The sequence below is a fragment of the Drosophila gunungcola genome, assembly GCF_025200985.1.
Source record: "Drosophila gunungcola strain Sukarami chromosome 3L unlocalized genomic scaffold, Dgunungcola_SK_2 000002F, whole genome shotgun sequence".
NCBI classification, from domain to species: domain Eukaryota; kingdom Metazoa; phylum Arthropoda; class Insecta; order Diptera; family Drosophilidae; genus Drosophila; species Drosophila gunungcola.
In genome coordinates, this window is record NW_026453178.1 from 7,538,414 (window position 1) to 7,552,647 (window position 14,234).

Here is a 14,234-nt window from a genome sequence, read left to right on the forward strand (position 1 = left end):
TGTCGTTTGAGCTTTTTATTTTTATTTCATATTTTTTACAAACTATATAAAACATAAATCATTTGCAAATTTACACAGTATCATTTAAGCTTATAGTAAGGCTATTTGTGTGCTCGTTTCGGTTCGCAATCAAGTATTGAGTAAATTGTAAATATTAAATTTTTACAAATTGCAAAGCATGTATGAAATATGTACGTTCTCTCAGTCTAGTTATTAAAAATATCGGCAAGCTAGCACTGCCATTGAACTTAATTTTCCCCACATTTTCGAAATCTTTTTTTTTTTCTAAATGCAACAATTAAGTAACATTAATGTGTATTTAAATTTGAACAAATATTTGTATTTAACTGAGTTTGCAAACCAGGAGCTAAAGGCCTGATCAACAATATATTATGTTAACTCTTTCCAACACGTTTTGCTAAACAACAGTTCATGTTTTCGTTACAAAACATTAAGCAATTCAGAAATGCAAGTATCGTTAAATATTGTTTCACACTTTTCGCTGTCAGCAAAGGCACTTTTCTTGTACAATTCCCTAAAATGATATGATTTTATCGCTGTGGCCTGTGGTCTGTGAGTTAAATCACGCTAAAGACTAACTAACTAGTGCGTCTTATTTCCCGCTGCCGCGGCATAAACTTGCGCCCATTCGGGGAAAGTGTTGAGGTTGGGATAGACGACCAGGCCCCAGGTTTGACAGAAAATAAACAGAACGACGATGGTAATGATGGTTGGGCCAATTCCGGCAATGGCCATGTCCTTGGTCCGAATGTTGGCATAGCCGGCTACTAGGGCATTGGGTGGAGTGCTTACCGGCAGGTGGAAGGCCATGCTGCAGGCCAAACCCGCGGGCAGGATCAGGTACAGTGGATGAATCTCAATGGCCAGGGCCTAAAGAAGAAAATACATGAATTATGTATTAAAAACCCATTCCGTTTGATTTATTGTATTGCTTTCAACTCACCATCTCAGCCAGCACGGGAATAATGATGTTGGCAATGGCCACGTTGGAGCTGAAAGCGGTCATGAACACAGCCACCAGGATGACCACCAGCAGGAGCACAGCGTTGGGTAGGACCTTCAATCCAATCAGGGCACCGCCAATCATCTTGGCCATGCCGCTCTGCTTGCTGCCCTCGGCCAAAGCAAAACCGCCGCCCAACAGGAACACCAGACCCCATGGCACTTTGCTCTGGATGAACTTCCAGGTGATCAGCGAGGGAGTGGGGGCCGTGGGCACGGGACCACCGCGCTTGCAGCAATAGCGCAGGAAAGCATAGTTGGCAGGCAGGATGAAGCACATGATCACCACGAAAATGGTGGGCATAGAGTTGCGAATGTCCCTGGAACAAATAAATACATGTACATTTTATTTGTTATTATAAAAAAAATATAAGCACACAACAAACACAAAAGCTTTGTGTTATTAAATATTAGCAGCAATAGAACGCTTGTTTTAGGCAGCAACTCTTAAATAATTTAGAAACCTGAGCTTAGTCTAGTTTTACTAGAGTAACGAATATCCACTTACACAGTGTCCAGCCAGTCGGCCCAGCCCAAAAAGATGCCCGGCTTGCGGGTGAAGTACATCACAACCATGAAGATGAATAGAATCATCACTTGGATCTCGTGGACGGACATGGGGCCCAGCTCCTTGTAGCGCTGATCGATCACCTTCTTGGCCACATCTGCACCATCCTTGGCCATCTGGACTTCCTGAGCCTCCTTGCTCTTGGGACGCCACAGACCCATGAAGTGCCATTGCAGGAACAGGAATGTGAGGAAGGTGTACACCAGCATCGAAGGCACCGAGTAGAACATGAACGTGGGGAAGTCCATCTTTTCGGTGGACTTGGGGAAACTTGAATCGTAGATGCCCTTGAAGGTCAGATTGGTGGCAGTGCCAATAATGGTTCCACAGCCGCCCAAAGAGGAAGCGTAGGCAATTCCCAAATAATAGCACAGAGTGATCTTGGTGGGGTATGGTGGCCTAAAAAATACAAATTGCTTAAATTATATCTTTAAATCGATTAAAATTCAACTCAAAATTCTTGAAGAGTATTTTCAAGAAGCTACCTACTCATCTTCGTTGTTCTTCTTGTTGCCACCGACGATTTGGTATTGAGGTTCATGATGGATCTTGCAGACGCCCTGTGCCTGAAGCTCCCCCAGCACAGCCTGGATAATTGGGCACATCATGGCCGTGCAGGCGGCATTCGAGATCCACATACTCAAGAACATTGTAACCATAATCAGGCCGAAGTGTAATCTAAGATGGTGCAACAGAGAAAGTTTGAACTATTTAAATCTTCGATATTTGACCCTATCTCCTATCTATACCTTCGGGGACTGCAGCCCACGATCTGGATTACTCTCAAAGCGAGCCGATTGTGCAGGTTACTGTATTCCACAGCCAGGGCAACCATAATGCCGCCCATAAACATCACCAGCGTATCTTTGAAGTACAAACGGCAAGTCTGATCGGAGCTCTACAAAAGTGGTAAGTGGCAAAACGGTTAAAAACAAAGCCCATTTTTTTTTGTATCAATAATAACTCACCATTATACCCATTATGGGGAACGCCACAATGGGAATCATTGAGGTCACATATAGCGGCAAGGCTTCTGTCACCCAAAACACGGCCATTACCAAGAGCAGGTACATACAACGAAATTCCTGGAGATGATTAAGCAAATCATAAGTTTAAGATAAAATATGTATTTTTAGATAATTTAAACTTACGGCGCCCTCGTTCAGAAGCATAACAGGCAGGCAAAGCAGAGGGACCAGAAATACCACCAAACCCTTCCAATGGTTGGCGAAGAAGTTGGACATCTTCACAGGTGGTTGGGGTGGCTCACCAATTTCACTGTGGATTCAAGACAATTTTAAAATAAGAAAAATATTTTTTATAAAGATTTCCAAAGTCAAAAATTTACCAAAATTTTTGATTTATTTAATGGACAGTTATATAATTTAACGAATTATTACCAATTTATGTGGCACCAAAAAGACAAAAAAAAAAATATAATATAGATCAAAGAAAGGCCATTTATCATTAATGATATTAATTTATTGCATTCATTTATTTATCCGCTAAAATATTTTTGTCCCAAATAAAACCAAATCCATCATCATTCAGGCAATCGTTTAAAGTCAATTATCATATTTCATAATACTTACACTTCCATTTTGATGTCCAGCGGAGGTGGTGTGTAGATCTAAAAGCAAATAGAGTAGAACAAAAAATAAATCAATTAAGCACTCAAGAATCAAGAACGAGCCCCCTTATAAGAAGCCGAGCGAACCACTTGTTGCCATGTCGTCGTACCCAAAGTAAAGTGAACCTCGTACCGAACCCAACAACCGATTGTCATCGTTTCACGCTTCATTAAAATGCCATCCATCAATATATATGCTATATATGCTAGCCCAAACGTAACCAATTGAAAATCATTTGAAACGAGCACACCATCGCACCCAAAACAAAATAAATAAATAAAGAAGCATATGGAAATCAGGCGCGTGATATAATTTCTTTTTGCGAAAAAGAACAAACAAAGCCTACAAAAAAAAAAATGGGAGTGAAATAGAATGGAACGAACGAAAATGCCTAAGTTGTGCTGGAAAATTTGTCAATGTCTGGTTCTGAATATACCATATATTTGGTGTATACATTTTTTTTTAGGCGCGTACTTATGACGACAATTGGCCTGTATTCGGTGTCACAAGCGTCATTTTGCTGCAGCTCAGCTTCAAGTAGTTCTGTCGTTGCATGCGCACATGCAATCGAAACAAAACACATGTGAGTAGAGAGTTACCCACACGTTCTGGGCTAGGAGGCACGTCCTAATTATTGATTCCTGTCAAAGCCTCTTATCGGCCTAAACCAACAATCAATCAAGCCATTAAGCTCCAGACAATATAATAACAGAGCCAGACAACATACCCTTACTTATTAAGCCCTTGACGAAGCCCCCACAATTTGGTTTTGTAGCTACATCTAAACGAAAGCACCCACTAATTATAGATTTCTAAAGACCCAACAGCAATGTCAATGTCAATGATATGAGCATAAAATTTGTGAACTTTTCTGGGGTAAACCAACAGGGACAGATAGATACACATGGAGACAGAGTGTTTTTAAATGGATCTGTGGCGTGCCACATGCAACCTACATATAAAGAGGCCATTGACTGACAGCCCAAAGTGAAATGTCGTCAGGCATTCTATTCTATTGCCTGTAAGATATGGAGTGCCATACAAATACCACATAAATAATGACCAGTTGAATAGCTAATGGCATTAAACCCCATCAATATTTGATGTAGTGAACTGTAAAAGTAAACTACATTATTAAAGTGATCAGAGTTTTGTGTCAACTTACTCATCTACTTTTTATCTTGTGAAAAAATCTGGTTTTTGTTTTGTTAGTTCACAGGCATTTTAAATATTTATCAGAAGCATTAACGACACAGATATGTGAAATAAATAAGATTAATTAGCTTATTAAACAAGTTGCCGCCATTTGTGAAGCGTTTTACAGCGCTTATCTCGGCTTGTTATTTATTTTTTCGCCGATGTTGTTATTTCGATTGTTATTTTGTTTATATGTATATATTGTCTACAGTGCTTTTGTTGTGGATTGAACTGATCGTGTGCTTCAGTCAGACGTAATTGGAGATATGCTTTTGTTTATAGGCGACGAACGATGGCATTAAGTTTCACACTGCGCGGCACGAGATCGAGAGGTATCGAAATAGACAACCCGCCTCCGACATGTACTATATCAACCATCAACGTCTATCATTGTTTTTTACAATTATGAATTGTTTTAGAAGCTTGGATAGAGAGAACAACTTGGTACGTTGTATAGTAATCAAAAATCCAAAAGTTCTAAATTAAAATTCGCCATTCATTAGTGTAAAATAAGCTTGAAAGGCAGACCCGTCGTGCTGATAGATATATTTGCAGTGATCTCACACCCTGATCAAGTCAAAAGTCAGTTATTAATTGAGAAACATTTCCACACGGCAATTAAATGTATTTTTATTTGAATTCGATCACGAGCATGGTTGGGTTCTGAGAACTTTGAATAGACTAACCTCTCCGATGGTGCCACGCCCCCAGTTGTAGCATGTTGTATATAGGAACGCTATCTCCCGCGGAGCTTGTTGCTGTGCCCCTGATAGCGAGACTGAGATGAAAGATCGCCAAAAGAGAGACAGATAGGTGGAGGCAAAAATTGATAAAGTGGAACCAATATTGTAGAACATGCTCATATATATATTATGCCCATATATAATATATATTTCTGTATAGTGCTTTCGATGAGCAAACAATCTAATTGAGAATTGCCCATCTACGTCAGCGGGTGCCCTGAATATCAATCAAAAATTGAATATATATACGCGTCTTCTTATGCACATAAATAGTATGAATTATTACATCTTTATACTGCAATAAAAATATATATATGCCCATGTCTTAATAGTGGAATTTTTCAGTTCGTTTGGAAGTGACTAAGTGGAGTGACAATGATATATGTAGGTTGGGCAAAGAAAAGGCTTCAGAAGCTCTTCAGATCTTAGAGAAAGTTGTGTAAACAATGATAAATAAAACCTTTTTATTATAAAGATATAGTAGAATATTGTAAGCGTTCTCAAGGATCTAATTACTCAGCAAAAACCACTCAGAAGAAATAGAAAACCCTAAATACAGAAAGAGTTCTAAAAATACTTCATGCTTGATTGAATCCGGATTAGGTATCATCTGTCAATCTAATTAGTACCCAATAAACCGCAATTATATATAATAACAGTGAAGGAGCACATGAATTCTAACAGCTTACATCAATAATATGGGGAATAAACTAATAATAGTTGGGAACTACCCACACGGAACACAAAAAGTTCGCGCTTAGTTTCATTTGAAGGGGAAAAAAGGCTTTCCCTTAGGAAAATTGAACTGCCTGACAGCCAAGACGACAATCAAAAAACTAAAATCGAATGGAATTGTCTTAGGACCACCATCAACGGTCCAAAGAATTACTTGCCGGCAATTGTCATTGTTGTTTTGCAGTAAATAAATTAATGGCCCGTTTACAAACAATTTTCCAAATGCCTTTTGTTTGGCGCTTGGGGCACACTCGACAGATTCAAAGATAGAGAACAACTGCACTATAGCGATAAATAGCGAATAGATATAGTGGATGTTGTTGTTTTTGTCTCAGGGCGTTTTCGATAAGTGGAGTAAAGTGTTTACAAGTTAATTGAAATATTGGGTCATGGAGAGAGGCACAGCACATTCCAAGGGGACAAGTGTACCCAGCTGGGGCGAAAAAACATTATTTATTAACCCTCAAATGCTCACGTATTTGCGTAAATTAGCGTATCAATAAAAACGGGCTATATATAGGAACCTTAAATATCCAATATGTATATGCACAGTTTTTGCTTGAGAGCACCTCGAACATATATTATTGCGGAAGTTAAGTGGCAAATTTATTTTACAAAATTACCATATTTGGATGAGTAACAGGTTGTCTTTCCACGAACGTGGAAAAGAGATAAATAAAATTAACATCAATAAAAACTGCAAAGGAATTGTTCTTAAATAATATTGACACTTTTAGAAATGAACAATCATATTAATGAAGCATAATAACCACAGAACAAGATTTATTAAAAAAAACCTTTCTATATTTTAAAAGTACAAATATTTTTATAAACAATGAAAACAAAAACAGCAAACTATTACAAAAACAGAAAAAAACATTTGTTTATCTGAATAGTGACTAATTTATAGTTTAGTTATTCATGCATTGGCAGACAAATATTCAAATAATTTCCGTCTGCCACTCTTTCGTTAGACAAAAAATTCGCAATAATTTATAAATTTTACAGTTTTGCCATACAATTGACTGTAGATAAGAAAAACCAGTCCATTAAAAAAAAGAAATCCAGTTGGCAAATTAGTCGCCATAAAGATATAAACAAAGTTATAAACAATACAAAGTGAGTTGCACTAGAAAAAACTGAGGCCCAGAATTGCGACTTAAATATTATAATTTTTAAATTATAATCCATTTAACTTAACATGTTTTTTTTACAGTATTTGCTCTGTTACGCAATTGTTCTTCGAGAATTATTAATAGGAAATAGGAATAAAAGCCATGCCAAACCATTGATAAGGCATTTCAGTTTCTAGTTCAAGTGTTTGCTCTGTATGTACAAATCGCGTGTATTGAGAAATATGTAGTCAGAGATGAGTACTTTAGACTCTAATCAGAAGCGGGTTGCCGAGCAAAACCGATTAAGTTAATCCAAAGTACAAATACGAAAGTTAAAATTAAACATTTTTATTGAAGAGTTTTTTCAATAAGTGGGTTAACAGAAAAAACAGTTACCAATAGTAAGGGCAGGACTGTACTTAGGCTTTCTCTGAAAGCAGCCCGACGATTACTCATTAAAATTATTCAAGTGAACGGACAAATCACCTTACGACATTCGCATACATTTGATATGGAAATTGCAGTCTTTATTCCACTTTTCTTTTTAGTTCATTCACACATGCCAAGGCACATGGCAACCAGTAATTGTGTTCTCGCATTTCGGTTGAGGTTAAACTGCGGGGTTATCGCTAGAGAACTTCACAATTGGTCAGCGAAATATGTTTTCAAATGACTTGTTAATTGTATGCACATTGGATTTTATTTTTATCGTACTTTCAGAATCAATTTGTGGTTTGCTTCAACGCAAGCGGAAACTGTCGAAACATTTTATAATTATCAATAGGAAGGGGGAAGCCAGACGGATCTTGACTCACTAACACAGTTGCCGGGTTTAATGCACTGAAACACAACATAATTGAAATTCAGTAAATGAATCTCTGGAAATTCATTCAACTTTTCACCTTCGTGCGTTTCCACTTCCCTAGCAAATGTTCGGCATATCAATTACAGTTGACCCTGGTACCAGAACGACAATAATTTATATTTTTCTATTCTATTACAAACATGTTTTCATTGTAAGCCAGCCAAATATGGATGACAGGCTGTTCGAGCTGTTGCTAAAATAATTGTTCTAACAATTAGTATGTCAGCGTTGCTGCTATAGAACTATGAACTTGACATTGACATTGTCAACAGAAGTGAAACCAAAACAAAGACGGTAGGGAAATTAGCATATTTAACTGTTCAGGAGGTTTTTTTGTTCATTCAGTTCCTAAAAAGAAAAACCCCTACTAAAGGCGCATATTTACAAAATTTCTGTTAGTCCAAGAAACAACTGTGAAATGTAAATAATAAACAGAAATGGAGAGAAATCCAAACAAGTCTCAGTAAATGTTTGACAACCTATATAAACTAACTGAAACTTTCACAACCAAAGGTAGGTGCAAAAATATTTAAATCAATGAATAGATGAAGGTTAAGTAACTTAAGTCCCAAAATACACTCTAGGTATAAATAACCAAAACAAGATAATCCCACAATATATTTTTTGACCTCAACGTTCAATGACCACATACAACATACAATTTATTACTGATATCGTTTTATCTTTATACAAAAGCCTACTTCCAACGTCATCTACTACGATGTATTGATATGTTAGTTGGGTGTATTTGATTACGCTGCTTATTAGGTGTGAATTAATAAACAGAAACAAAAATCACGTTATCTTTTCTCGCCTAATAAAAAAGGTGCGATTTTTACCTTTAATGGCTCATTTAGAATGATTAGCACAGAGCGAGAATCTTACCAAAATCTACTGAATTATATATAGTATATTGGATAAACAGAACCCAAGATTTGATGAATTATATTAAATCAGAACTAAAAAAAATAGTTTTTTTTTAACCACCTTTTTAAAACCATAGAAAAATCTCTAAATTGCTAAGCATCTGTGTAAGCTCTATGGGTCCACAGAAAGTTTTGAAAAGAAAATGGGTTTTTATAACAACTGTGTGTGGAAGTGCAAGTGTAACAGGTAAATAAGTGCAGTGTTATTGTTCAAGTTTACCTGTTAACTGAATTCTAAAAACGTGCCTAACTGGTTTCTAACTAACCGACTATTTTAATGTGTTTTTATTTATTGGTTTTAACACCCTATTTCCAGATTGATTTCATTTCCTTATCAGTTGCTCTAGGCCTTGGAATCGCAATGGAAGATAAGACAGTCTTGATTTTTAAGTTTGCAATAATAAACTTAACACTTTATGTATGTATCAAAATTAGTTATTTTTAAAGACAGCTGCTATGATTGTGTAAGCTGACAGAAAATCAGCTGTCATGGATTCACAATGGTTTAGCGGTAAGTTTAAAAGCAGTACTCATTTACAAAGTGAATAAATCAGATTATGTTAAACATCTGTTTTTGTTCAATTTTGTTTTCTGTGTCACCTGATCAGCTTCAATGCTCGCCAGACCGCATGTCCAATAATTTCATTGATTGGAGGGATGCTTGTTACTCTTTTGATAAGAAATGATCTGATCGCGAATAATAATACATTTAACAATAGCATGATCACTAGAGACGTACCTTAATTTAACACGACTGTAGGAAAATAACCGAAATCATTGTTGCTAATGAACTGCAATTAAAAACTCATATTCGGGGAATATTTCTAAACTATCGAACTGATGTCACCTGATCCTCTAAATAGCATCGATGGAATGAGTTTATAGTAATTAGAAAATAACGTGTGCCAAAAGTAACTTATTTTTATGAGATAACTTGTAAAATTCGCATGTATTTTTAGATTAATGTGTCTGATTAAATTAAACCACAATGCATTCCTTTCAGTCTACAAAGGCTCTTGAAAAAATTTTTTTTGATTAAGAGGAAATGGAATATTACTCTCTCAAAAGAGAGAACTAAAATATAGCGATTTCACCCACACAACCGGCAAGTTCTGCTTGTTTTAAGGCAAACAAACATATAAGGAAATTGTAAACAATAATATGGAAAATTTTTAGTACAAAACATTCAAGTTAGGTTAGCAAAAATAGAACGGGAATCATTGATGCATCTATGTAGATCTGCCCGCTTTTCCACGTGAGTGAAGAAACCCATTGAAGTGGAAATTTCATAAGTGCAAACATCTGTCACTTGCTCCAGTAAATATTAGGGTTTTATAATTTTACCCATTCATAGATCTTCTATTTAAGTGCAGCACTTTAAATTCTAGATTTTGAAACCTTTTGAGATTGATTTTTTCGTCATTTCAGATATATTTAGAATTTAGATTTTTATTTTGTTTACTTCAACGACTGGAAAACCTCCCTGGAAAGTGAGTTATGGGAGTCGAACTGTACAAATCGACACTCTGCTTCTTCCTCAGGTGCATTTGTATAAGGGAAGAAGAGCAGAAAAGCAAATGGAACGAGAAAGAGTCCAGAGTACGTTTGAACAAAGAACCCGATATGTTAGCGCTGAGCGGAGAAGTAAATATTGGGAAGAAATGCATTTCTAGAGAAGACCATTGTTGTTATTATAAGAAGCCCTCCACTCCCAAGCGATTTTTGTTCTCGGTTCTTTGTGAGGTGCCTAGACCTTCACACTGGCACTCGGTCAACGGTTTCTCGTGGGGTTTTCTTTTCATTTCGTTTGGTCGAGAAAATGCAAACGTCACGAGCTTCGAGTTCACTTCCTAACCAAAATGTTAAAATAAACACAAAAAGCAACGCGGTATTTTTATCGCTTAGAGAAAGAGAGAGGACCACGCACATGGGTTGTTCGGGCTCTGTTTTTGTTGGTTTGTTAAGGAATTTTGGTTTATCCCGGTTTTAGGATCTTAGTGATAACGCTATTTACTTTTCGAGTCTGGAGGCAGGAGCCTTTGGGTCACCTTCGGGTGTTATCCTTATCCTTATCGTTATTGGGACTCGGCCACGAGAGTTTCGTCCGATTCGGAACGGCGGACGAGAGTTTGGTCCGATTCGGAAACGGTGAAATGCGCGAATGAATTTACTTGCCGACAGCTCTGCTGCCTGAACCGCCCGTTGTCGTTGTGTTGGTGTGCCGCGACGTACTTTCGCACCAGTGTGTGTGGGAGCTCGCGAGAGCGGGAGAGAAGCAGAGTCTCGAACGTATTTTGTCGGCTAGTGATGACAGCGTGAGTCTAACGCTCATTACAAGGAAAAAAAAAATTAATTGCAGGATCGCACGATTCTCAAAGGTAACGTTTTAAAAAACTTGTTGCTTTACTTTTCTCAAAAATTGTTAGAATCACAGGTAAAAGCGAAAAGATTAGATTATGGAAGGAAAGTTTTATCAATTTTTAAGACCAACAAAACACATTTTTAGGGCTTCCCATAAGATACTGTTTCTAGGATATGGAAACACTTGGCTTGTTTTTTTTAACATAATTTTGTAGTAGGCTGTTTAAAAAAGGGTTTTGATCAGTTGAACTTTATGAGATTTTCTTTTCGAAAAACAATTCTGGTATTTTGTTATTATTTCTGTTACCATCTATAGTATTACTCCAATGATTTTAGCCAGGTATTATTCACGAGTTCATCCCTAAACACTTGGGTAGATCCAGAAAGCAGACAGACGAAGAAGATCCCAAAACAAAAACTGTATTAGACGAGAAGCAACAGGAAAAAACACAGGGGAATCCGAACAGAAATGCCTAAGAATGCAGACACACAATCAGTGCGAAGAGAGATGAGAGATAAGCGGAGGAGGAGGAGGAGAAACCCGTCGCCATGTGCAGCCCGAGAAAACAAATGCGAGCGAGTGAGTTACCACAAAACAAAAACAAAAACTAGAAACAACGAGCATTAGACCGTACAAACGACAACTGTTGGCAAATCCAGACCAGGCTTGACAACCTGCCTTACAGCCGCACTAATTAGCCTGGCGACACCTGACTATAATAACGGCACACCATGTTGCAGGTCAGGAAGTTACCAGTGATTGAAAATCATCTAAAAAGATGTATAAATTATTATTTCAATTTACCAATAGTCTAGTCAACAAATAATTATGTACACAATGTACCATTCAGAAATAGGGAAAATCATATTTATTAAATGTATAAGTACTTTTTCAATTATAAAAAAATATACCTATAGTACCTAACAAATTAAGATTAAGTAATTGTATAATGCACATTAAAGGGAAATAATTTTAGATTAAAAGTATTTCCGAAAAAAACGCATCTTCTATATTAATTGGTTAATTTATGGTTTAATAATTTACGGCCCATGTTATCTGGTTAATTGCAGTGCAACTTTCTCGATGAGGAGGGACATAAAATCACTGGGTGAAAGTCGGCAACAGGTCCAGAATCCACTGGAAAGACTTAACAAGTCGACTTCAATCTCAACCTGAAACTTGTTTGCACTTAAAAATTTCAGTTCGCTTACATCAAGTACAAAAGATATGAATGTGACAAGTGGTTGCCACTGTCATCGATTGCTGGAAGCTTGAAGCTTATAGATTTTCCTGTACATTCGATGTGAAAATGTTCTATCATCTGCATTTGGCATGCTCCACAAGCTGATAAAAATTAAGTGAGACTGGGTAAGATAGTGGGGCACAGTTTATTAAGATACTTTTAGTTTTCTGTATCACCGAAGGTGGTGAAATTAATTCAGTGCTCAGAAACCTAAACATTAAATTTTAATACATGTTGTCAAGACCTATTTATATTTTGCGATAACACTAAGAAAAAAACTAAACAACATCGAATAAATATAAATTGTGAAAAATAGAAATGGAGTCAGCAAGTCATATGTATTTGAAAGAAAAGAAAATGAAACTAATCTATACATAAGCCAAATAATTGTTGTAGTTTTTTAAGCCAAAAAGATTACAATTGATATGAAAATATGAATAGTACAATGAAAAGTTTTCGACTTTATTTTGCATTGTCTACTGACCAACACGAAGCCGAGCGTCAGTTTGTAAAAATCAATACGCGAACAAATTTCAAAGTCGAATACAAAATGACCATAAATTTTTGATTAGATCGACCCAATTGAGAACAAGGACGATTCGGTTAGTAACATGACATTTATGTATTGAGTTTAAAAGACTTTATCAGAAACTGCCAGAAAACATATCCTGTGAAAACATTCTTACTTATTGAATTTCGCCAGGAAGAAGATAATTGTGTTAAATTGTTGCACACGGATTATATTCTTTGATCTTACAGTATAAGCAAGAAAGGTCCATAACATTCGCATGAATTACAAATTGTCGGCAGTTTTTTCATTGCAAATGCCTCAAGTGAGATCATTTTATTGCATTGAATGATGCGAAGTGTAATTTATTTGAACACAGACGGAAGGCAATAATGAAATGCAGTGGAAATAATTAATCATAATGAAGTTAATTCAAAAAGCATTTGCTAGCCACATATGTACATATAATAAACCAACTAAAATGTGTGCTTACAAACTTAAAATCTTTAAATCTCTAAAAATGTTTTTCAAATAAGCTTTGTTTCCTTTAATGACTTACGTTATACAAATAGTTCTTACATACCCCACACTACCTAATATTTAAACAGCTGATAATTAATTTTATTTGCCCATTTGCAATTAACTTACAAAAGGACCAAGTTAGTTACCTCGTAAGCTATTACAATTCTCCACCGCCTGCTATAATTAAAGAACAATGTGAAGTATTCAAGAACTAAAGCTGTTTCCAATTCAATTTCATTTCTTTTTAGTCTGCAAGCACTTTTCCCATATTGGGTCATTAATTGGTTGTCCATTTATACATGGATCGTGCAATTTAAGTTGAAGTCTTAACAGATCTGTAGACGGGCTCTCACTTAGGAAACCCCTCTGTGTTTAAAGCAAAACCAGTTTATTAGCGGTTCATAAATTTTGTTTCAAGATTTTTGAACTTGTTTTTTGTTGCCAAAACCAAACAAACCGAAAATCAAGGCTCTGATTGCGTTGACCCACATTTAATCACTTTGAAGTATAATCAAATAAATAAAGACAATACACGATATAATTTTCATAAAGAATCGAGATGACAAAGTTAATTTTTGTTTGTCACATTAGGTAACGCAGTAAATTTATTTCGATTCAAAGTTCAGCCAAATTTTGCGCGTATTAAGCGCATACATTATATTCGGATATATCGAAATAAACTTTTCAGATCTACGTCTGCAATTGTTTTTCCTTTTGCGTCATTCCATGTCACGTGTGGGGGTGGGGCCCACAAAAAAAGAATTTTCCTCAAGGTAACATGGAGATTATAAGCCAA

At 36.3% G+C, this 14,234-nt stretch overlaps 2 protein-coding genes across 4 annotated transcripts in view; one reads left to right on the top strand and one right to left on the bottom strand.

The window, feature by feature from the left end:
• LOC128257585 (protein I'm not dead yet) overlaps window positions 1-14,234 on the bottom strand; it is a 15,855-nt gene continuing 1,621 nt past the window's right edge. The window contains exons 1-9 of one of the 2 annotated variants that reach the window (XM_052988655.1): window positions 10,818-10,964; window positions 3,184-3,221; window positions 2,743-2,869; window positions 2,560-2,676; window positions 2,341-2,489; window positions 2,081-2,269; window positions 1,532-1,990; window positions 965-1,343; window positions 1-891 (exon numbers count right to left, since the gene is read on the bottom strand). In XM_052988655.1, coding sequence (XP_052844615.1) covers window positions 604-891; window positions 965-1,343; window positions 1,532-1,990; window positions 2,081-2,269; window positions 2,341-2,489; window positions 2,560-2,676; window positions 2,743-2,869; window positions 3,184-3,191 — 1,716 coding nt within the window. In that variant the 5' untranslated portion in view covers window positions 3,192-3,221; window positions 10,818-10,964 and the 3' untranslated portion in view covers window positions 1-603. Of the gene's footprint in view, window positions 892-964; window positions 1,344-1,531; window positions 1,991-2,080; window positions 2,270-2,340; window positions 2,490-2,559; window positions 2,677-2,742; window positions 2,870-3,183; window positions 3,222-10,817; window positions 10,965-14,234 lie in introns of those variants that run through there. The other variant, XM_052988654.1, reaches the window with a different exon arrangement.
• LOC128257588 (transmembrane protease serine 9) overlaps window positions 11,088-14,234 on the top strand; it is a 21,784-nt gene continuing 18,637 nt past the window's right edge. The window contains exons 1-2 of one of the 2 annotated variants that reach the window (XM_052988660.1): window positions 11,088-11,181; window positions 11,501-11,744. The gene's annotated coding sequence lies outside the window, so the exon portion shown is untranslated. Of the gene's footprint in view, window positions 11,182-11,359; window positions 11,448-11,500; window positions 11,745-14,234 lie in introns of those variants that run through there. The other variant, XM_052988659.1, reaches the window with a different exon arrangement.